This window comes from Homalodisca vitripennis, chromosome 4 (genome assembly GCF_021130785.1).
Source record: "Homalodisca vitripennis isolate AUS2020 chromosome 4, UT_GWSS_2.1, whole genome shotgun sequence".
NCBI classification, from domain to species: domain Eukaryota; kingdom Metazoa; phylum Arthropoda; class Insecta; order Hemiptera; family Cicadellidae; genus Homalodisca; species Homalodisca vitripennis.
The window spans coordinates 132,094,761-132,119,435 of record NC_060210.1 but is presented as its reverse complement, the minus strand read 5'-3'; the positions used below and the strand labels follow the sequence as shown (position 1 = coordinate 132,119,435).

General features: G+C 31.4%; 2 protein-coding genes across 3 annotated transcripts in view; one reads left to right on the top strand and one right to left on the bottom strand.

Moving 5' to 3' along the window:
• The window catches only part of LOC124360177 (glutamate receptor ionotropic, kainate 2-like), a 28,623-nt gene extending 10,794 nt beyond the window's left edge, over positions 1 to 17,829 (top strand). Inside the window, exons 4-17 of the mRNA XM_046813559.1 lie at positions 788 to 945; positions 1,633 to 1,774; positions 1,972 to 2,142; positions 4,443 to 4,595; positions 6,476 to 6,700; positions 6,785 to 6,991; positions 8,069 to 8,153; positions 8,928 to 9,066; positions 9,385 to 9,522; positions 10,295 to 10,499; positions 11,166 to 11,394; positions 14,218 to 14,333; positions 15,434 to 15,577; positions 16,682 to 17,829. Of these exons, the coding sequence (XP_046669515.1) occupies positions 788 to 945; positions 1,633 to 1,774; positions 1,972 to 2,142; positions 4,443 to 4,595; positions 6,476 to 6,700; positions 6,785 to 6,991; positions 8,069 to 8,153; positions 8,928 to 9,066; positions 9,385 to 9,522; positions 10,295 to 10,499; positions 11,166 to 11,394; positions 14,218 to 14,333; positions 15,434 to 15,577; positions 16,682 to 16,858 (2,289 nt within the window). The 3' untranslated portion in view covers positions 16,859 to 17,829. The remainder of the gene's footprint in view (positions 1 to 787; positions 946 to 1,632; positions 1,775 to 1,971; positions 2,143 to 4,442; positions 4,596 to 6,475; positions 6,701 to 6,784; positions 6,992 to 8,068; positions 8,154 to 8,927; positions 9,067 to 9,384; positions 9,523 to 10,294; positions 10,500 to 11,165; positions 11,395 to 14,217; positions 14,334 to 15,433; positions 15,578 to 16,681) is intronic.
• Positions 17,830 to 18,327: 498 nt separating this feature from the next.
• LOC124360178 (monocarboxylate transporter 10) overlaps positions 18,328 to 24,675 on the bottom strand; it is a 62,324-nt gene continuing 55,976 nt past the window's right edge. For both annotated transcript variants that reach the window (XM_046813561.1, XM_046813560.1), the window contains exon 9: positions 18,328 to 21,009. Coding sequence is in view for 1 of the 2 variants with exons in the window: in XM_046813560.1 (XP_046669516.1) it covers positions 20,903 to 21,009 (107 nt within the window). In the remaining variant the exon portion in view is untranslated. The remainder of the gene's footprint in view (positions 21,010 to 24,675) is intronic.

Here is a 24,675-nt window from a genome sequence, read left to right as displayed (position 1 = left end):
AAAACAAAAACATACTGCAATTTGGATGCATCTCCTGGTCTTCAGGTGGCATTCGGCCTGGTGAAAATAACATAGCAGTTTTTAATTCAGGTGAGCAGCTGGGTGTCATATTTGGTCTGACAAGACTAGATACAAAATCACTCAATTGACAAAAAGCATCTATCACTGTTTACTTGAGTCATACGTCTCTTACTCAATGATTATTTGGGGTGGCTCTGCTTCAAATTGCAAAGAAAATGTCCACGTGTTGAAAGAAGGCAATTAGAGAAATATTGAGATTATCTCCCCTCTCTCATTGCAGTGAAAGTTTCATAATATTAGAAATTTTAACAGTTTTAAGTATATTCGTATATGAATGTACCTAGTAAATTAAGCCACGAATTTACAATATTTTAACAAAGCACACTCACATCACTATAGATTATATAAATCATTATCCAGCATACGTTTACTCTTTTTGAAAGAAAAATATAAAAATATTTGTTATCTTCTCTGGATTAAAAACATTTCAAGCTCTACATTATAATTTGAGAACAATAACTTGTAAGAAAAAGAATAAAAAGTGAGCAACAAAAAGTTTTAATTTCAAAATATTTGTTATAGTGGTGAAACATTTATTTGAGCAATTAAAAGGATGAGATAATTTAAACTACTTTCCAAATCTTTTTCTATCATATTAGGGTAATTAACTGTTCCATAGTTTGATCCTTTTAAGTTAAGGACATAAAGAACAAAAAAAATCGATTATACTGAAAGTTGATCAATTGAAACCATGTTTCTTTTACAGGCACTTGCAGACTTGGTAACAGCTTTTAAATGGGGAAGTTTTACAGTTATATTTGACCAGAGTGAAGGTCTTGTCAAACTGAAAGATCTTCTAAGTTATTACGATCACAGAGGATTTCCAGTCACTGTGAGGCAACTGGATGAGGGGAACAACTATAGGTATTTTTGAATTTTCGGAAGTAGTTTTTATCTTATATTAATTTTGAAATTTTTCACGTAATTTCTATCATGGTGTCTTGAAGAATGTATACATTGAGGATTGTATATTGTAATAATTAATGAAGTAGATATATTTTCACTATGCCAACAAATATTAAGAATGCTATTGTTACTTTTGCCACCCTACATGGATTTTACAGTTTAAAACAATTAAAACTTCTCTGTAAATTGAGTAGAGTAATTTAAGGACAGAAATAAATTGATGCTGATTAATTTAACTCTTACCTTGTTTATATGGTAAGTTTGTGGAACAGTGTCTCAAACAAGCATAACACTTTTGAGAGTTTAGAATTGAGCATTTTCATGGGCAAATCAGTCAGGCCTGTTTCTTATTTAAAATAAAGAGACAGAATTTTATGAGGTTTAACAAGTCTAGGGCAATCACAGATGATGTCATATAAAGCATAACATTTTTTAATACTGTATAATATTATACTAGTCACATAAAACTCTGCCTCTTCTACCCAACATCATCAGGCTTTTCAGATCTTTGGAGAAAGGGCATTACTAAACTATTAAATATGTTATAAAATTTATTTAAATTTATTGACAAAAATTAATAATAAAAAATAAATAATACATAGGATTTATATTGAATTGAGCTTCTAAAAGTGTGTGTTCTTTTAGGGAAACATTAAGAAGAATAAAACATGTGAATGAAAAGAATATAGTGTTGGACTGCGCTGCTGACAAGTTGCCTGACGTGCTTCTGCAAGCGATGCAAGTCGGTCTACTGGGCAGTGACTACAATTACATCATCACTGACATGGTACGGGCAGGGTAGTATGTTGTACATTAATACTGTATGGGCTTTTTTCAGTTTAAAATTGCATTATCTTAATACAAATTTATTATAATCAAAATCAGTGAAAGCATTGTATCAAATTGCTTCTGATAACTGAACACAAAGCAACTGTTTAGACAATCCAAATGGTAAATGTTACAACCCTTGTACATTTTTTTCAGGATATGCATACGAAAAACCTAGAACCTTTTGTTTATGGAGGCACAAATATTACAGGAATTCGAATGGTCGATCCTAGTGATCCGATAGTGAGAGAGGCAACTGCGTATTTCAGAATAAAAGAGGCGGGAGAGAAAGGCAGCCTGACTCACTTTAGTGAGTCACCTATGAAGGTGAGTAGAGAACATATAATAAATGTTTAAACATTTAAATTCTGGATATAGTTTGTTTTTAAATTATAAGGCCAAAAATAAAACTGTTTCAGTGACGTATTTTATTACTTGCCCACAAAGAGTATTATTAGTAGAGTTACTAGATCTGTGTGAAATTCTTTAGTTCCCCACACTGCAAATTACTAGTGTGAATAAGTGAGTGATTTGGCTGAACCTTAGAGAGAAACTCACAGTAACCAAATTTCACAGAGAAAATAGAAGACTAACACTCAGAAATAGAATAGGAATGAGAAATAGCCGTTTGTTTGGCGCAAAGTTACTTTTCATCTTTGTGTGTTAAATATTAATTCTCAAGAACAACATGACTATTGTAAGAGACTAAATTAATCCTAAAATATACATGTATGCCCTGAAGAAATAAATGTCTTACCCCACTCAATATAGTCTTAATACAGTACTACCTTATATAGATCTCTTAAGAGATTGATAAAATGTGCTTTTAAGTGGATATGTTGTAGCTTATCTCTAACAAAGCAATTTACCAGCTAATGTGTAGACATTTTTGTCCCAAGGAATACATTGAGCAAGCTTCAAATTCTCTGTGGTTAGGAATGATTTGTCACCATTTCTCAAAAAGTCATAAAGAGAAATAAAGCCAGTAGACAATTTAATGCTCTCAATGTTTTGAGATATTTAAACCTTACTGAGGAAACTCACATCCAATGAAAAGATGTTTGGCTGAAGTTCAACCAATTACCTACCAACGTCACCAATCAATATGGCTTCTTTATCACAGACTCCTAGCTTTTTGACTATGGTATTATTGTACAGTTTCTTCTCCTCCACTCACCTTTGTAAGTGGATGCATGCTAATGGTACTGCCAGTTTTGGTTTAACATTTGTTGATTGAAAATGGTGCCATAGTAATGTCAAAATATCTTAAAATTTTATTTGTGTGAACAAGTTTTTGATGTGGTATGGAACAGAAAACCTAGATGAGTCAATCACCGACTGAATGAGCCTGACTATTAAATAAAATATATGTTTAATTTTTAATTTAACATTTAACTCACAAAACTAGAAAACAATATATTTATTTACTGATATAGTAGCAAAATAAATCTTTGTAACTTAATTATATTTTATTTTATTACTTTTTAGGAAAAAGTCACATTTTCGTCCTCAATAGTTATTTTTAATTTAAGAGAATTTCAGTTCCGCATTCTTAGATTATTCTTTCCTTGGAGAAAAATTACTGTTATAAATATCTTTTATATCTATAAAAGATGCATGTACATGGGGTCTCTCTACATGTTTGTGACTAAATTGTGTAAAAAGTACTGAGCCGGTTCAAAGTCTTAAGCACAGTTATCTCCCCGGCTCATGTATGTGTCTTTATATAACATATGCAAGTGTTGTTCGTTGTGGCTGCAGAAGGCACTGACTGTACTGTTTCGGTACCATGGGTGCTCACTTCCTAATTGTCTACTTTGGGTGTGTGAAAGGGGATGTGTGGTTTCACTACCAGACTGATTGTTCTGAAATTGTATACATTCTTAAGGTTTCTTGTTAACATATAGGCCTATTCCTATTTAAAAAATATCTTCCGGGTTATGCCCCACTGGACTTGAAAACTCGTTTTTTACTTTTAATTAGTATATAGTAAATATTTGTTGTTATTCATCTGTCAAAGTCAGCTACACTTTACAAATGCCATGTTACATGCAGAAAGTTTTCTTTGTCTGAGTTTGCTTTTATTTGGATTTTAATGAACTGCAGTAAAATGCCATAATTCATTATATCTTAAGTTTGTTAAATGAAAAGCTAAGGAATTCCTTTAGAATTATAATGAAATCATTGGAGCTGTTCAAGAAAATATCATGAAATACTGAAGAGAAATTCAAGAAATTTTAAAGGTAGGTACTTATAAAAAAACAGTTTCATTCTCAGACTTCAGGTTCTTATCTTTAAATTTAAATCTAAAATGGATCAAGAGATTGGAAGATCTTTCAGTGACTATCAATAATCCCAGGATTGTTTGGAAATACCATTTATAAAGAATACGTTCATGGTGTCCCTGTTTTACATAATGAAATTGTGTGCTAACCCATATATAACTCCTATAGTACATATATTAAACATAACACGTGTTAAAGGCTTTCTACTAAGCTATTTCAGCATTAAAATATTAGTATGGTTTAACAATAATAATAATAATTAAATATTAGTAGCATTAGTATCTAATGCTTTAACAAAAAAATCTCACCACTAGCCGGTCTCTCTATTCAAACTGTTTCCAGCTAGAGACCGCACTGATCGCGGACTCTGTGGCTCTGTTTGCTCGGGGTCTCCGACATCTCAATCTCAGCAAGGATATTCAAATGAGAGCCCTTGACTGCCAGGACACAATCAGCTGGGAGCATGGTTACAGCTTGATCAACTACATGAAAATGGTAACCGACAATTTATTTCCCTTTAGGAAATTGAAAACTTACTTAGACATACTCACTCTAACCAAACTTTTTAGACGGTATCCAAACAGTTAATTGATTGAGTATAAAATTCATTGATAGTTTTTCTTTGTTAGTTTTATAAATGTTTAATCTACTCTAAAATGTTGATATCCAAACAAACTGTGTACTGCCAACAGTGTCATGTTTTAACCTCTGAATCATTGATTAAATAACAAATAGCAGATTAAAAAGTATGTGATCAATTTTCATTATTTTACATATTAGTTGAGAATAGCAATTGTGTAACAAAGAAAAATGTATAACAATTCAAATATTTGTCTAGAAGTCTTGATTATTGTTTAATGTGTGATGTTCTCCAGCTTCAATTTATGGAAAGGATGTTGAAGGGTCTATCTCTTCAGTGTGTTCTTGAAATTGTTTTGTGTCTAGTAGTCTACAAGTAGGGTACTATACAGGTTTGTCCCATAACACATACAAAATAGCACTCAAAATTGTGTACGTAGGTTGTCTTTTATATATAAATGCATTTTAAAAAGAAAGACTAATACTTTTTGGAGACTTCCATGATTGTAGAGGTTATAGGAACACTTCTCATCATCATACTGTGCTGAACGGTTAGTACCCTAGTAGTGTAAAAGCTAATATACTTCTTCATCTTTATCTCTCCTTTACAAGGGCTCACATGGTTTATTACTATGTTGACAGAAGAGGTTGTATGCAGAATCAATGTCTGGGATAGTTAGTATATTAGCAACTATGACAAAATTTTCCATTTCATATTAAACATTTCCTACAATTTAGGTTGTTACATTTTTAACTTATGACAATATATTTGGGCCGATTCCTTATGATTTGATCATACCTTGAATCCCAAGAAAGTTATGGTTAGCAGAGATTAGCTAATATTGGTGAAGTTTGGTGTGTCATGTGATGATCTGCACTAGGATAAAACTCGTTATACTCAAGCCCTTGCTCATTTTCTTATCATTCCAGTAAAAATAGTTACTTCTTATAACAACATAAATAAACAATGAAGAAGAAAATAAAAATCTTGTCTTATAAATAATAAAATAAAATAACCTCATGAAAAATATGATTCTTACAGAATAATCATATTTTTAAAAAGCAACTTATATCAATTTGATTTGGAATATTATTAATACAAATCCTTAGGAGGGTTCACTTCTGGCTGGTTTATACATTCCAATTAAACCTACTCTGGGCACAGCAAAATCAATGCATCACTTACATCTGGGCAACCCTATGGATGTCCAGGAGCAGCAAATTACTAACTGCAAATGTCAACAAAATAAGGTGCAAGGATTTCTAGTAGAGCGGACGATTACTGTTGGAGTTGGTGTAGTTCCCTAAATATTAAAGGCAGTTACTAGTCTGGACATAAGGGCATGCTACCCCTGCCCTCTTTAACTGAAGAGGCTGGTACAGAGCTGGCCTCCCAATGTGTCTTAACTGAGATAAAGTGCTCTCTATCCTTCCTCATGGATAGTACAAGAAGCAGTCTCTACCCCCAACCTTATCTATCCTTAATATCTTGTCACTCCAGAAGCAAGCACAAAGATCGTTATAGGATGAAGTGCAATGAGAGGTTTCTCGGCTTCTTGTTCTTTGAAAACAAAAAAAACCATTAGTAAATAAAACCAAAACTTAAATATGCTAACAACTGTGTGATATTAATTTCAAATCAATTGCAGACATCAGCATATTATGTGAATGTGTGGTATCTGCATGCTTGATCACGGTACAAGTGCAGTACACCTGGATACACCAATACTTTCCATAATATTTTTATATTTTTGATTTTAATATTAGTAGCATAAAATAAATTATTCTTTTTTCAGAGTGAATTCCAAGGCATAACTGGATTGGTAAAATTTGACAATGAGGGATTTCGTACTGACTTCCGTTTGGACATTCTAGACTTAAAACCAGAAGGACTAAGAAAGACAGGAACATGGAATATCACAGATGGAGTTAACTTCACACAACTTGAGAATGATGATTCTGGTCTGGACGATCTCAGACGGGAGCTTAGAAACATGTCCTTCATAGTGATGATTGCCCTGGTCAGTACTGTATTATTCTTACATAGCTTTGATGAAAATATCTGGAGGTTTCTATTTACATCAAGGATATGTCTTTGTTTTTAGACACATCCATATGGAATGCTGAAGGAAACAGCAGACAAAAAGATAGGAAATGATAGATATGAGGGGATGGGAATAGATGTAATACAGGAACTTGCTGCATTACATGGTTTCAACTATACCTTTCGTGTCCAAGCGGATGGGAGCAGTGGAAATCCTGACAAAGTCACAGGAGAGTGGACAGGAATGATTGGAGAAGTTCTTTCCGGGGTAAGCATTTTTGAAATACAATTATAAACTAAAATATTCTATAGAAGCATTGTTTATAGATATCTGTGGAAGAGATTGGAGAAAAGTATATTGATAATTATTTTGTCTTCCTTTATTTATTTGCCGCTACATAATAATACCAATTAGATAAATTACTTAGGTACTACTCTGCAAACATATGAATCGTATTTAAAGTTTAATTTTTCTTGTTTGTTTTATATTATTTTATTTTAGAACTGTAGTTATAATTTAATTTAATATAAGCAATTAAGTAACTACAGTTTAACAGTCAAGAAAATGTAATTTTAAAAAAAATCAGTAATGGAGATTTTTTTAAATAAAGAAATATTCTATATACATTTGGCTTTTTTATTTGATTAGTATCTGGGATGGACACAGAACATCTCAGATATTTCATAGATCGAAAGGTGAATAGTAGTTTACATAAACCCAACAAATGGTTGCACAGTTAATAATGGTTTACTAACATAAAGCTTCCTTTTATGAGTAATATAAAACATCAATTTGCCAGAATTTACTTTGACAGCTTTTTTAGCTCTTTACCTCTCTTGATCTTGGCAATTTTACACATGATATTAAACCTATATATGTTGGTGTGTAATATTATATTACATACAATTCCAAGGTATTTAAATATTTAATGAGCGATACAACCTAGAATAATGATATTCTTAATACAATGAACAAAAAGAGGTGTAATACATTTTACATTATAAAAACTTGTTTTATTATTAGGTTAAAGTGAAATAAATAATCAATAGCTAATATTGTAATTATTATTGAACCAAATTTTGTTACACAGTATATTGTTACAGTATTGAAACAGTATCACTGTGGACCATATTACACATCAATGTTAGGCTACTAATAGACACAAGTAACAAACTTCTAGAGCCAACTCACCTGCAATGTCAGCATCTATGTTTTCTTGATCTAATTCCTGTAGTTTTCTGTTTTTTATCTCCTACAACTAGGAGAAGTTATTCTCACCTATATACAAATTTGTTTTACAGGCAACACTTTTTATTATTTTGATTAATGGTTGGTCCTTTTCAGAGAGCAGATTTGGCAATTGCTGACATAACAATCACTAGAGAAAGAGAAAAAGATGCTGATTTTACATTGCCGTTCTTAGACCTAGGTAAGACACCATAAGCAGTTTCAATGTTTGTGTTTTATAATTAATAAATTATGAGTTTGTTTAATACTACTGAACAATGTATCAAATTTTAGTTTGTTGCTGCATGTAACTTCAATTGTGCATACACCCCTGTTGGATTCTTACTCTAAAACAAGATTTACAAATAAATCTCACTATCCAATGTTGGCCATTACAGGGTTATGATGAAGCAAAACCAGGACTAACACAAGTATAAGAAAAAAGTATTCAGGAGAAAATTAGAAAAGAGTGATGTTTTACCATACATTTCTTAGTAGTTATACAGACATGTTAGTTCTCTTAATCCTTTCCTCTAGACTTTCCTGGAACCTAGTTTTTACCTTGCACTTGCGTTTATTATCAGTGAAAGCGCATAGCATTAAGTTAAATATTGTTATGAACTTATTTACACTATTGCATAATATGTTTTGTTAATAGAATCTGGTTCTAAGGCATTATGTTGAGCACAAATTACTAGGGAAAGAACTAAAAGTGTAAATTTATATTTATTGTTGGGCTTATATAATATATACAAAAACTATTTTGAAATCCACACTTATATTTAGCAACTGCAAGTGGAAATGGTTAATGTCGATGAGATTGATTCATCTATGATGATTTTTAAGTATGAAAGAATTGAATTCAGATTAAAAAAAGTTTTCATTATTTTTTCAGCTTGCATGCTTTTTATTACATTACTCTTAATTTGTTAATAAATACTATGAATAATTCTTCAACGTTATAAATTGTCTACAGGAATCAGTATTCTGTACAAAAAACCTATGAAGATGCCACCAAATTTATTCTCGTTCTTGCTGCCATTCAGTTCTCATGTGTGGTATGCAACAGTTGCAGCTTATCTTGGTGTCTCTTTACTTCTATTCGTCATAGCCAGGTGAGTGAATTTCCCATACACCACATAAGTGGTAATCCAGCAATTTTAACAGAACATTGTGACTTTTTTAATGATAGAATCGTTAGAGATGTTAATATTCAATTGTCCTGGAACAAAAATTAGAAATAAAGTTTTCAGAGATCTAAAATGTAATATTTTTAAAAACCTGAAAATTGTTTTGAAATAATGCAGTACAAGAAGTAGTTACAAATATCAGTATGTTCCAGTCTGCTGTTTAATGTTATCAGTAATCAGGAGTGAAATATGATTAGTGTAAGTAGTGTTGCTGGTTGTGTGTAACATAATTTATATTTGCAGGATAACTCCAAGGGAGTGGATCAACCCATATCCTTGTATAGAAGAACCGAAGCTACTAGAAAACCAATTCAGCCTCAACAACGCTTTGTGGTTTACTCTTGGTTCCATCATGCAGCAAGGATCCGAGATTGCCCCAATGTAATGTTTTCTAGAGTTCTCTAATCCTTAAAAAATAAAAAATATTTTTAACATATGAAATTTAATAAAATCTTTGTTGTTAACTCATGTTTCAACAATGTTGTATTAGAGCATGATATTGTACATCATGTAACACAATTTTTGTAATTTTATTCTGAAAACTCTGCAAACTATAATCATAAGTGAACTAAGTAACTTATCCTTGATTAATAAATAAAATCAATTAAAATGTATACTGAATGGAAGTTATTAATAAATTAATAGAGTTCACTAATTTTCTGATACTTTTCGAACTGCTTGTTTCGTTTTATTGTTTAAAAGGAATTCCAAAATATTAGATTAGACTTGTATGTTTACTAGTGCAGAATAATTAAATGCAGTAAAACTCATAAGGAGTGTATATTGCTATAATGTAGGTAGTACTAATTATTTTGTAAATATTAATTAATAATTCCAGAAGTAAGGGGCCAGCAAGTTCACTGGCTTGGAAGAATTTAATGTGCTATAACTCTTACTAGGTGTTGGCAAGTGTCTGGTAGTTCTTCACCGATCATGGCAAACTTGGCAATACATCTAGATTGCAAATCTGGCTTCCCTTCTCACTTTATAACAGACTAATAAAATATTCTATAATTATACAGAATAGTGTTTATATGGAAGGTTGCAAGTAATATAGTAATTGTTTACACTGATGTTAAACTTGGCTTTCATTCTCAGTAAAGAACATGAAAACTTGTGACCTAGACTAATAAAACATTTTATGATTGTACAGAGCAGTATCCACAAGGATGGTGGCAGGGATCTGGTGGTTTTTTACACTGATCATGGTATCATCCTATACAGCAAACCTGGCTGCTTTCCTCACCATTGAGAGCACTCATCCTAAATTCCGCACTGTTGGAGACCTTGCCAACCAAAAGCCTCTAAAAATTCGATACGGAGCCAGAGCTGGAGGTTCAACAGCTAATTTCTTCAGAGTAAGTAATAAATGAAAAAGAAATAGAGTAAGCCATAATGTATAGAAATAGATCTATATTTAAAGTTTGTTTCTGGATGTGAGCAAGTGATCAGATTGCAGATCACAGAATAAATTTCTCCAAATCTGCAATAGTCCAATCCATCAACTTTTCCATTAATAGTAGATTTTATTTTCCAGCATTTCTTATCCCTCTTAAACCTAGCTTTTATTTATTTATATTTATCTATTCTTTCAAATCCTTCATAAAATCTTCCTCCTTAGTGATTTCACTCCATGTTGGATTTCCTCTATACACTGGTTAGTTTCCTTATCCTTGAATTTATTTTAACTTAAGATTTGTTTCTTCCTCATTGTTTAGTTCACACTCCTGCTTCCTTCAGAAAGCATTCTCTGGCAAATTCTCTGCCCCTCTCTTCTTCTGTTACCAGTATTACCCACTCCTCATGCTGTTGACCCCTCTTTACCTAACTATTAAGTACTACCTCTGGTGATTTTATATATTTTCATTAGGTTTTTCTTGACATTCTCACATTATATTGCTACAGTTGATGTTTTCAATTGAAATAATTTCTAAATTGTGAGAAATGTACTACGTAGGATTATTTATATTACAATCTTATAAGTCTTTGTCTTACAACTTCCTGACACACCCATTGATGTGCAGGACTCGAATGACACGACGTACACAAAGATGTGGCAGTTTATGCAGGAAAACCCAGATGTAATGGTGGCCACTAATGAGGATGGAGTCGCCAGAGTCATGAGTAACACAGAAGACTATGCCTTCCTCATGGAGTCCACTTCCATCAGCTACGAAGTTCAGCGAAAGTGTGACCTTACACAAGTTGGCGGCCTACTGGACAACAAGGGCTATGGCATTGCCATGCGCAAGAGTGAGTAAAAAAGCCTTGAACTGGTGCATGTCATGTGATTTCCATTCCTTTAAAGTACCTAGTGTCTCACAAGTTCTATTTTTCATCTTACTTAGTTATGTAGGCAGTTGTTGAATTTTTATTGATTTTCTTTACTAGCTAAGCATTAGCAAACAAAGAGAGCTGGTAAAAATTCTCTTTTATCTGTCTATCTTGTCCGCAGAATAACTTGAAAATGAATTAAGCTACAGATAAGAAATTTTGCCCCGAAACTTTATTTCTATATGGGATTTGGCTGGGCTCAATGAACCTCACGATGATATCTCAGGAATAAATTCAGTTACAGACTTGAAAGTTAGCATGAAACTTCATTTAGGCAATTTCATACAAATATAAGATTTTTTTTATAGTGAGACAGTCAATGAACAACATATATGTTATTAACATATATATATATTTTTTTTTTTCAATTGATAAAGAAAAATATAATTTATTCTGCCATACCTGAAATAGAGTGGAGGTCTTTAATACAAAAAAAGGATATTCTGCCTGACCTTAAGACTAGATCTGATAGTCTTAGACAGTTTGTGTGGCTGATAAGTGCAGAATAACGACTCCAAACAACTGTTAACCATTAAAAAGGTTTTAGTAAAACATTTCTGAGATTTAAGCAAGTCTGGCACAGTTAGAGATGTATTTCATACAAGTACAAAATGAAAAAAATACTAAGGGGGCCACAAATGCACACAAAATATTTTCTATGGTCATGATTCATTACTTATTCCATAACGTATATTGACTGATGATGTCAGTGACTTCTATAATGGTTTATTTGTTATGTATACTCAATCTTATAAGTTTTATAAGTCATGAGATTTTATCTAATGATTTTTTAAAGAGGGTAGATAACAGTTTCTATTTTTGTAACTTATAGCAATGGCAAATGTCCAATCTTGTTATTCTTTTAAACAAGTTACAATTAATAAGTCTAATGAACCTGAAATAAAGAAAACGTGCTTGTCAAAACTGAGGTGATAGAAAAGTCCATAAGTTACAGGGAGCCCAGCCTGTTTGCAGATTGATTATACTTTGTACCCTTGCATTTGATAATTTAAAAGTTTGTTGGTCACTGAAAGATCGAGAGTGGCGGAAAAATTGTTTTGCTCAAGGTCTGAGAGAGAGAGAGCTTTATTTCAAAATCACAAAGACCTGAAACGGCGTTACAAATTAATACAATTAATTACAACAATTTTCTTGCTTCACAAATCAATTTCGGTTTTGAATCCATGATTAGTGATGAAAGTGTTGCCAGTTCAAAAACTCATTCACACTGTAGAAAGGGTTTTCAAGAAGCCACCTGGTGAGATGAAGCTTTAGCGTTCTGGGGTTCTCACTCTTGATGACTTGAGGCAGGATGTTGTAGAATTTTGCCCCTGCATATGATGGTTTTTTTTCAAAAAGTGTCCGATGATGAGCAGGAAGGCTAAAGTTTTGGGCATTTCTGGTATTATACCCATGCAGGTCTTGATGTCGAGTCTGCTGATTTGAAGTCGCCAGGACGATGACTTCGTAGATGTAGAAACCCACAACTGTCATCAACTTCAGCTCCTTGAAATGTCCTCTGCAGCTGTCTCTCCATCCCAGCCCAGATAACAGCCTCACTGCTTTCTTCTGAAGAACGAGCACACGTTCTAAGTTGTGTTGGGAAGACGCACCCCACGCCATTATACCATACCTCATATTGCTCTCAAAAAGGGCATGGTAGGCAGTTAAAACTGCTTCAGGCGTGCTAACTGCTTGCGTTCTTCTGAGGGCGAATAGGGCACTGCTGAGTTTCTTGCAGAGAGAATCTATGTGGTCCTGCCAGTTCAGCGAGTCATCAATGATTACTCCAAGATGTTTTGTCGCTCTTACCGCCTGGAAGTCAGGCAAAGCTGAGACTTCTTGTTTCTTGCTTCCAAAGATGATTTGGGTAGTCTTTGATTCATTGAAGACTAAGTCATTGCTCTGGCAGTATTCAATGGCAAGGTTTACAGCTATAAAAGAATTTACTTCAAGGGTTTCTAAAGATTTGTGCGCTGTTAACAAAACCGAATCGTCAGCATACATAACTGTGTGGCTTAAAGGCTCAATGTACTGAGGCAGGTCATTCGTATATAAAATGAAAAGAATCGGGCCAAGGACCGACCCTTGTGGAACACCTCTTTTCACTGGTAGGAGGCTAGACCTAGTCTTAGTCTCAAGACCATTCACCATCTGTCTGATCTGAGGTTTTAGTGAAAATATTTACACAAAATATGTACCTACAGTGGTAAATAGAAGGGGTTGCCATTAACATACATTACTACCATGGTGAAAGAGAACATGATGACTTTTTCCAAAAACTATGTTTGCATAACCTTGTAAAGATTGGCTAATTTGATAAAATTGAGTTTTTATGGGTTTTTTATACTTTAATGCACTGAACCAAGATTGAAGAAGTAATAACCCATAACAGGTCTGTGTAGTTTGCCAGGCTAAGCAGTCAACAACAATGCCAATGAACTAATGCAAAAACACAAGAAAATCAATTTTTAAACTTTGAACTATTTACAAGGATTCAAATCACTCTGCTATAACTATAACACAGGAACCCAACCTGTGCGAAATAAAAATTACAATAGTGTTCATAATTTTTATGGGTACCGGTACTGTAGTTGGTTTTAACTTACTATAGGAAGCACAAATTGTATTAACCAAGGCAAAAGTCTCAAAATATAAGCAGCCACATTTAAATACACTACAACTTGTTATAATATAGAGATATCTAATTTCGATCACTACAGTGTTCAACTTATGTTCTAGACTCCTGGTATCGAGGTGTGCTAAGTTCAAGTATAGTGCAGCTCCAAGAGACTGGAAAACTGAGGCTATTGTATGACAAATGGTGGAAGGAGAAACGGGGTGGAGGTTCTTGCAATGTGAGTTACAAATAAAAATGTTCTTATAACAATTACTTCCTAAATTGATATTAGAATCAGTGGCAGATTTACCAATAGGCCCACCTTTCAGGCCGCAAGCCCAAATGGGGTGCAAACTACAAAATTAAATCAAATTATAATTTATGACACAAGTGCAGAAATGCTATCACAACAAAATTTAAAAAATTAAATGTGTAGTTTTAAGCAACGCTATTTATTTAACCTATACAATTAATAATTTTATAATTCTTTTGTTAGTTAAAAAATTATGTATTTTATTTTCAAGTGCTTCAAATTCAATAGAAATATCTTTTATAGAAATTGTGTTTTTGTCACCTTTTGGTAGAAACATTTAAAAGACTTTTTGGAGGAACTACAAACATTTTTTGACCAGGACCTCAGAAATTTGAAGTCTGTCACTGTTTAGGGAACATAGTTTTTTTGTGAGTTCAAACCACATATAATTTTGACATACTCATTAATTAAGTTTATTATTCTCACTTAAAAACAAAGTCAGTTACTTTTACAAATTAAATTTGAGTTTAATTGTTTACTAATTTTAACAGAAATATATTTTTAAAAGTTGAAAAACAGTTTTTTATATTTAAATATAACAAAACACTGATTGTACTGAACACTATCTGAAAAATATAAAGAGCATTGCACAGAAAAATAACCTGATGATAGATTCATATATTTTGCTAATTAAACTATATGTTTTAAATGGTATGAATGGGATTTATAGATCCTTAATCTTACAAAATTAACAAAAGTTCAACCATTTTAGGGCATTTACTTCCCCAGAAAATTAATGGAACTGTGGCATTACAATATTTTTTTAAACCTTTCTGAAAATTAGTTAGAGATTGTCTATATTGTGAAATGGAGAGAAGAGAAAAAAGTTATATAATTCACGTGTCTTGCATTTGCATATTGAATCAGTTGTTCTTTATAGAAAAATCATTTTATTTGTCTAGGGATCTATCTGGATTTGTCTGACGATGAACCAAGAGGAGACGCAGGAGGGTTGGATCTGAACAATATCATTGGTGTGTTTCTGGTCATTTTAATTGTATGTTGATCCACTTGTATCTGTGTAGGACGATGAACCTGGAGGGGACGCAGCAGAGTTGGATCTAAACAATGTTGGTGGTGTGTTTCTGGTCCTCTTGATTGGGGCGTCATGCGCTTGCTTTATTGCATTTATTGAACTTGTGTGGGAGATCTACAAGAAGAAGGACAAGGTGATGTTTTATGGCCTGTTTAGTTAAGGTGATAAAGTCTGTTTTTGGTTGCAATGAAAGTACAGCTCTTTTAGATACCTTTTCTGAATACATAAAAAAATGTTGAATAATTCCTCAAGAAGTTGTAGGTATTTGAAGCAAAATATAGGGGCTTTTAATAACCAGGTCCAATAAAAACATTTGATGATCCTTACCAATCCTTATATGAATTGTTTAACTATGAATTGATGGGAATGACATGTTTTTTTACTCTTAAGAGTTTAATTTTTTAGAGAAATAGTTTAATTAAAGAGATGTAATTTTCTTAAATTGTCTGCCATTTAAAAATATGTCACTCCTTAAAGCTATAAATTATATACAAATTGTAAAATAATTACATTTTTATCCTCATACATTTTTTGTCTTTATACAAAATTTCCCAAATATTCTACAATTAACATCTGTAATTTCTCACAGAGTGATCAAAAAGATGTTCTGTTTAGGAAGATTATTTGAAAAGACTGACTTTAAAATAGAAAAAATTATATAAACTGATACAAACTGACAGTCATGGAATATGGGTGTAAATATTTTTTTTCAATAGAAACAGGGAAGTATGTAAATTTGTTTGCAAGTCTTAATGTTACTTTATTAGACTTTTATTATTAAAATTTCACAAAATGAGAGAATAATTTACATTCAACTAATCAAATAACTAAATCATATTAATCAAAGCATAGCAAAACTAATGAATTATTTTTTATTATTAAAAACACAAATTTTAAACTAAATGGTTAAAAAAAGTTTATTGTGCAGTTATAATACTTAAATTATAAAATATTGTTGAATAAGCGTACCTTGTATTTAAAATTTTAAAATGCATTTGTCAGATGGAATAAAAAAGGCTGAAGTACAACTACTCATGAATGTGTAAAAATACATTTTTACCTATGTTTATGTCAAAAAGCAGTCTCTTCGATTTCCAAATCTCTTCCATAAGTGCATCATAATTATTATATTCACCATTAAAAATTTCCAGTGATTAATATTTAATTGTTCAAGGATATTTCAGACATGCAAGGGTTAGTTTATTTTTGTGTATCTAACTCAAGTGAAATTTTCCAGGTTTCATTTTGGAATGAATTGGTAGAAGAGGTTAAGTTCATAACAAGTTGCCAAGGGTCTATGAAACCAATGCGAAGGGGAAATAGGACGGAAGAAACCACTTCAACAGACAACCCTGATCTCTATGGCGGTCATTACAACAAATACCACGTCGATGTGAAGCACCCTCTGGATTGACATCATATTTTGTGTGTTTGGTTCTGAGCAAGTAGTTCCAATTCAGGGAATAGGACCCAACTAGATGTTCCTAATAATTTTTTTAATGTGCAGGCAATTAATATCATGTGAGATTCATAATTAAAAAAACATGATTGTAAGGCTTCTTATAAGAACTATGATTATGTTTCGATGAATATGTTTAGGGGTGGATTTAGCATGAGATTTTGGGAAGAGTCATAATTGGATGATCAATGGATAATAACCTTCATGACATAAGGAGTCCAGGAAAAAGCAAAAGTTAACAAAAAAGTTAAAAAAAATAAACTTATTAAAATACATTTTTATGCATTTAGAGTCTAAAAATTTACTTTAAAACCCGAACTAAATAATTTATTTTTGGTAAATATTTGGGGAAGGATCATGAACCCTATGACTTCTCCCCTAAATCCACTGATTATGTATCATTCAAATGAATGGCCTTACAATGTTCCAAGTCTAGTATGTATAAGCAAGCACCATGTGTGTTTGAAAATGATTGAATTTGATGAGAACCTTTGTCAATCTTTATGTAAATGATTAAAGGTTGAAAGATTATGATGCTTTGTATGCACTATTACTTGTTAACACAAATAAAGATATTGTCTACTCTATTCACTATACTAAATGTTTTTAATGGGTTTCACTCAGCTTACACAAATATTAATGATTGAAAATGAGTTTTTTATATACAGTAATATAGAGAGGCACGCAAAGGTCTACAAGAAAATATCTGTAGGCTATCTTTTGTAAAATATTCAGTAATAATTAATAAACTTGTATTTTAAAATATATAAAAATTTTAAAAAGCTAAAATGCTTTAGCTTTTGAAGCTGAAGCTGTTAGAATTATTGTTTCTATGTTTGATTAGTCCATAATTGAATTAAGATAACATTTTTGAAAAAAAAATTGATTTATTTTCATCTTAAAAATAAAAAAAATTCTGAATTGTGTTAATTTTTTCCTTAATGCTCCAAGTTGTTATGTGTATATTATCCTACTCGTTCAGTAATTATGACATATATCACAATCAGACAACACTCCAAATCGATCACAATTGCAATAGTGAATTGAACAGCTTCAAGGTGGCATTTGATATACACAGTTTTACTGAAAATTTTAACTATTATGGGGTCTGTTAGAGATAGTCAGAAAAAAACAAAGTTATTTCTAGAAGTACTCTTATTCTTCTGTAAGTGTGACTAAAGTCATTTTTCACACATTTCAGACATCAAAAATTTAAGTAATGCTGTTTTATGTATGAAAATAATAAACCATATAACAGACACGGTAATGCCTGGTAACATATATAGGATATGTAGACTTAGTTCAAATATAATAACATCTTCGGTAATTGTATTAATTGTATACACAGTTTGTATACAATTAGTATGTTATTTTAAAAACAATTTATAAAGGAGAATATAGGTTAAAAATAAAACTCACATAAATAGTGACTGTTTGAAAATTTGTAATATTCAAATATATATAAATAAAAATTAACCAAAAGTATAACGTTCAGATAAAAAAACAAATTTTTTAACAATACATAAATTACTATTCAATAAATCTCCTTCTAAAGTGGCAGTAAACATATAAAATTACAAGTATACAAAATTCATTGTTGTTTGAAGATATAATAAGAAACTTATATTGATAAAAGTGGATTTTATTAAATGCACATTACCAATGAATGGGTTTGATTATTTAAAATTACCAACATTTTAACTACAAAAGCTTATGATATGCTATCTTAGAGATATGTCCATCTCTTTTTCCTAACACGGTGTAGATTAATTTTTAAAGATCAAATAATAAAATTAAAAAAAAAATATACAACTAACTAGTCTTACGATAGGCCTAATCAATTCATTTATTTACTGACCTATCACTATCACCCGATTCTAAAATTATGTTTGTATTATATGTTGGGTGCTTGTAAATTACTACATATTTTGTTTGCTTTTGTGAAGTGGAATTCCAAAATAGTGGGAAGAAAATGTTAATTGTTTTTCTTCTAATCTGTGTAAGATAAAATTATTAATACATTTTGTGATGTGGAAGTGAAATTGAGTAAAAAACTACTGAGTGAAGTTCACAGTGAATTACCATTTGGCTTGATGCCATTGTAAAAAAAGAAACTAAATGGGTCTTCCTAATTTGAATCAAAACTTTGACCATATAATATAGTTATATACCCAAATAAATATAAAACCACAATGTTTAATTACATGACACTTGTTAAGGGCTACATATCGGCTAATATAAACTTATTTCATACTTTTCTTTTTTTTTCTTTTTTTTTTTTATTCATCTCTTTTAAACATGTTATAACGATTGGTCATTTCAAATTTATGGTGATAAGTAACAACAATTGGCAAAATGATTATTCACTGTGAGAACTAATCATCATAATAGTGATTACGTATTAGTTATTTTATCATGGATAGATAATGTGTAATTAAAAATTTTCACTATTGTACCTTAGTAATTGTTCATTTGTAACTTTAAAGGATTGTTAATTCATAAAATCATTGCAAATTTAAGGGCATTAACATTTTTTGTCAACTAATGAGCACTACCACTTACAAGTAATTTTACATTTTGTGTTTGTTTTTTTCCGTGCTGTCCAAGATAATTTAGCATATTGCACAAACTTGTTAACCACAAGTTTCAAGACAATGATTTTGATGAGGTTCATAAACCATTGTCATTTAGACTTCAGGCTTTATGAGCTTACAGTACAAAATAAAATTCTGAAGGATCTGTTCACAACTACGTGAGAGAGTAATCAAATGTTAATCAGCATTAAAGTCGGCTAACAAAACGGAACCTTACCTATCCATGAGAGTATAAAACTTAAAATTACATCCACATCATCCGCTATTGATATATCAGGTTGATTCCATGCTATTGTAGCATAAAATAATTTACTGGAAGTTCGTGCGTAAGACAGTCAATGTGTTACGAAAATCTTATAATCATAAGCTAAATATGTCTTTGAAGATGAACAAAAAAAAAGTGGAATAAAAAATTAATATTTACAAATTATATAGCATAGAAACACTGAATTTTATTATTGGGATTTACATTATCTTATACTTCAGACTTTTGCAAAAGAAAAAGTTAACATGATAAAAATGGAACATATATTGAGATCAATAATGTTTTGAAAATGAACTGTTTGTTTCAGAGACAACAAAATGATGACATTTTAATTGCTACTTAATTTTAACTATAAAGAAGAGCTAAGCTGATGAACTTGATAACTAAGAGAACATTTTATGTAACAAGGAACGCTATCAGGATTTCTATGTTGTTAAGGTGTCAGCTGCTAAAGCAGAGTGTTAGTGATCTAGTTCGAGTTTGATGTTTGTGAGTTCCTGGTGTTTTTGGTGATATATAAAACACTGGATTAATAATTATAGGTTTTTTGTAAGCCCACACAAAAGAATTGTTTAGAATTTTATTTTGCTAGTAAAAGATAGGAACTATCTCGAGGGATGTTATTCTTGTCGTCATTAGGAACGTTTCTTATCCTCATTTTTGAAAACAAAGTAAAAAGATGGTTTTATACATTCGATTTTGCATGGTTTGGTGTGGGCTAATAAACAAGACCCCTAATAACTTACATTTTGATAGGAAATACAAAAGTCTATAACAAAAAATTATTAGATAACAATAAAGTCATATAAATCCACTTACACTAAAACTTTAAAATGCACATCTGTTTCTAAAACAAACAATTCAATTGGTCTACAAAACACTTGAGAGTTACACCTTTCATTGTTAAAGTAATAAAGAGTATTTGATACCCTTCATCTGATCAACATATTGCTATAACAATGAAACAATAATTTTAACAATAAAATTACTTAAAATTTTATAATTCAACAGTCTAAACCATTATAACAAAAATACTGTGTCCTATTTGTCAAATATAACATTAAACCATTTCAGTTTGCTTAACAATAAACATCACTTAGCAGATAAAAATACTGTATACAAAATAAATGTCATACTTGACTATCTGCTGATTTCCTTGTCACTTGAATTGATATGTAATAATGCATTGAATTCCGAACTTTCAGGAACTTCTTCAGTCTTGTTATTGGCTTCGCCATTTCGGTTTTCTAAAACATCAACATTTCATAAGTCATCATACAAGTAATTCAACCAGTTATTGTTTAAACCAACGGCACTAGTGTCATAGGTGAACAGGTGGTGAGTGGTGAGTTAGATTATGCTAAACATCATATGTATATTATACAACTTTTACATTAAAACTACTATTCTGTAACACGTACTTTAAAAAAAACTTACTTAAAACAGATGCCAGTTCTTTTAGGTATACAAAATGAGCCTATTAATTGTCCTCGTAGAGCACTTAAGCATTTCAGCATAACTTTGCCGAGTATCAACCCCCAGAGCTTAAAATCAACCTCGGTTCAAAATGTTTTATATATATATAAAACTTATATATATATAAAACTTTATATATATAAACTTCAAATATGACTTGAACATTATACAAATGAAATAATCAGGGTTGATATGACAAATGAAAGAACAGGCAGGGTTCATAAAGGGCAGATCAACCACAAATCAGATTTTCATTTTCAAAGAAATATTAGCTAAATACTGGGAATATAATAAAGAATTTTTTGCCATATTTATTGACTTTCAAAAAGCATACGATAGCATAATCAGAAAGGAGTTGTGGACACAACTAGATAAATTTGGCATCCCGAGAAAATTAATAAACTTAGTTAAGATGAGTGTCACAGAGTCAAGAGGCTCAGTAAGAATTAATGGTCGGGACTGTGTACCTTTTGGGATAAACTCAGGAGTCAGGCAAGGAGATGGTCTTTCTCCAATCTTATTTAATATTGCCATAGAAGAAGCACTTCAGAGTGTAGCAGAGAGGGAGTTAGGGGTGGAAGTTGGAGCTAAACTAAACATCCTAGCTTTTGCAGATGATGTTGTCATATTTGCAGAAAATGTAGATGATTTGAGGTCACTAACTAGACTATTTATGAGTGAGGCAGAGAAAGTGGGGTTGAAGACGAATGATGCAAAAACTAAATATATGCACTTTAGAAGGAATCAAAATCAAAGAGGAGGACCCCTACAAATTGATGGGCATGTTTTTGAACAAGTGGAGAACTTTAAGTACCTTGGGGTCACAATATCAAATAAAAACACAGATGAACCAGAGATACAAAATAGGATCAACTCAGCAAATAGATGTGTATATGCATGCAATAGGATACTTTCAACCAAATCTCTCTCCCACAAAACTAAAACTAGAATACACAAAACAATTATATGTCCAGTGCTTTTGTACGGATCCGAAACGTGGAGGCTAAATAAGAAGGATGAGAAAAAGCTTCTAGTTTTCGAGAATAGAATTCTACGTAAAATTTATGGGCCATCATATGAACAAGGGGTATGGAGAAGAAAACATAATAGAGAAATCAGGGAGCTCTACAATAGTACGGATGTAATAGGAGAAATAAAGTGCAGAAGACTCCGTTGGGCAGGCCATGTTTTGAGAAGAGAAGAGGAATGCAAACTGAAGAGGGTAATGTACGGTAACCCAGAAGGAAGACGGCCCCGGGGGAGACCAAAAGTGAGACGGTGGAACCAGGTGAAGGCTGATATGGAGAAGATGGGCGCTTCAGAGGAAGATGCAGAGGACCGTTCAAGATGGAGGAGCTTTGTTGGTGTGGCTAAATATCACCTCCGATATAAATGGCCCTGGGAGTAAGAGTAAGTAAGTATATATATATAATAAACGAGCCCAAACAAATTACAATTTTTGAATAAAAATTGATCTTGTAAATATGTATCTAGACTAAATTCGTTGGCCAGCTTCGTTATTTATAAATATGACAAACTAAAAATAATTCTGGAATATTTATAACATTTCCTAATCTTTTTGTCAAAGATAATTTTTTTTGCATCTCAAACAGATTTTTGAAATATTCTTTTCTCCACATAATGTAGCTATATTAGATACTGCACTAAGAGGAAGGTGAACTTAAGCTAAACTCAACACACATTGTTCTTTGTTCATTTCACTATCATAGTTGTAAGCCTCACCGATAGGTGCTGCACTCTGTATGTTTGGCGTAAGGGAGAGCAAGCTAGGTATGCCCGAGTAATCTTATCTAACCCTATAGAAAACAATTAAATAATAACCCAACATCCCTGACACCACCCTGCAGTCAGTTCTTCAACCTTCAAAGCAGCATCTTCTCACTTTTACCACTTTATATAGCCCACCACACTCTTAACGGTTTTCATAAAATTAGCTCTCTCTGTTAAACTAAAAGTTTCTTTTTTAAAAACTCATTTTTGTGGAAATTTATTACAGTGAATTTTTGTTTGAATCCAAAATTATTTTATTGAAACATTGTAAAATATTGAGTTTAGAAATGGAAAATACAATTAATTATGAAAAAACAAGGATAATGCTAAACTCATTACACTTTCTTTTTTTTAAATTTAAAGCAGAAATTTCATAATCAACACCTGTCAAAGATATTCATGAACAAAATTCCAGTATTAATGTCAAATATGAAACTGATGTAATGAAGGTTCAAGGTTGTATGATTAGGTTGTAATGATGTAATAAATTCCAGGTAAATTCATACAAAAAAAACAAAAAACAAAAAAAAACACACCTGGACTGCTGGTACGTTACTTGCAATGGAAAACATATTCAATATTAGTTAATTTTTTACTTTACATTTACTTATAACTCGTAGTACCGACATAACAAAAAAGTGAAATTTGTTATTACGTATAAATATTCACAAATACTTATTATACAATTAGATTTATTAATTACAAAAAGGCATGAACAAAAATCTAACAGGACTTAGTTGGTACACAATGCTATAACAGCACAACGTTCTCTAAGCAAAGGTAATCAGAACTGATGCAATAATAGAATGAGGACAAAGCCATAAGATTATTTCTGTACATTTCAACATGACTTTTTGCCTAAGACTTGAAATTTTGCATGATGCTTCTTTTCTATATAAGGAAGGTTATTATTCTATATGAGTTTTGTGATGGTGCATGCCAATTCATGGGATTTTTCTAAGTGTTACTGAACATTTTTACATTTAGTCCAGGAGAAATAGAAGTTAAAAATGGTCAAATAAATAAATGTTTTCTTACAGCAAAACTAATGGCACAATTTAGGTCAAATACATCATAAATAAAATAAAAAAAAACCATTCCGAACCAAAATCGTCCATTAGGGGGTATAGGAGGGGTGGTTTTTAGGGGTGAAAATGGTTTTTTGCAATTTGTGAGTAAAACATGCATCCTATTGAAAAAAGTCAAAATGTAAAAGTTGTTGGAAATAACAAAAATCTACAACTTATGTAGTAATCATTTTTGCCCCATTTTTGCCCCAAAAAATTCAAAAAACAGTTTTTTTTGGTTTTTAATTTTTTTCTTTTACAAAAATGGTTCGATTGAGCTCACAGTTTGATCAAATATACTTTGTTCTATTTTAAAAATACTGTATTTTTTTCATTAAGAAATATTCAGCCGTTATAATAAAATTTTACTTTAAAAAAAATATTTTGATAATTTTCAATCACCATTTTGAAACATTTTTTTTAATCAAAAAAGGTTCTCTGACGGCTCATTATTTTCGTTTTTTTTTTTTTGTCTATTTTGAAGAAATGAAATAAAAAATATGTAGTTGTTTAATTGAAAAAACTGCATAAAAATTGAAAAATAAACAAAAAATATTGACATTTTTCATTATACATTGC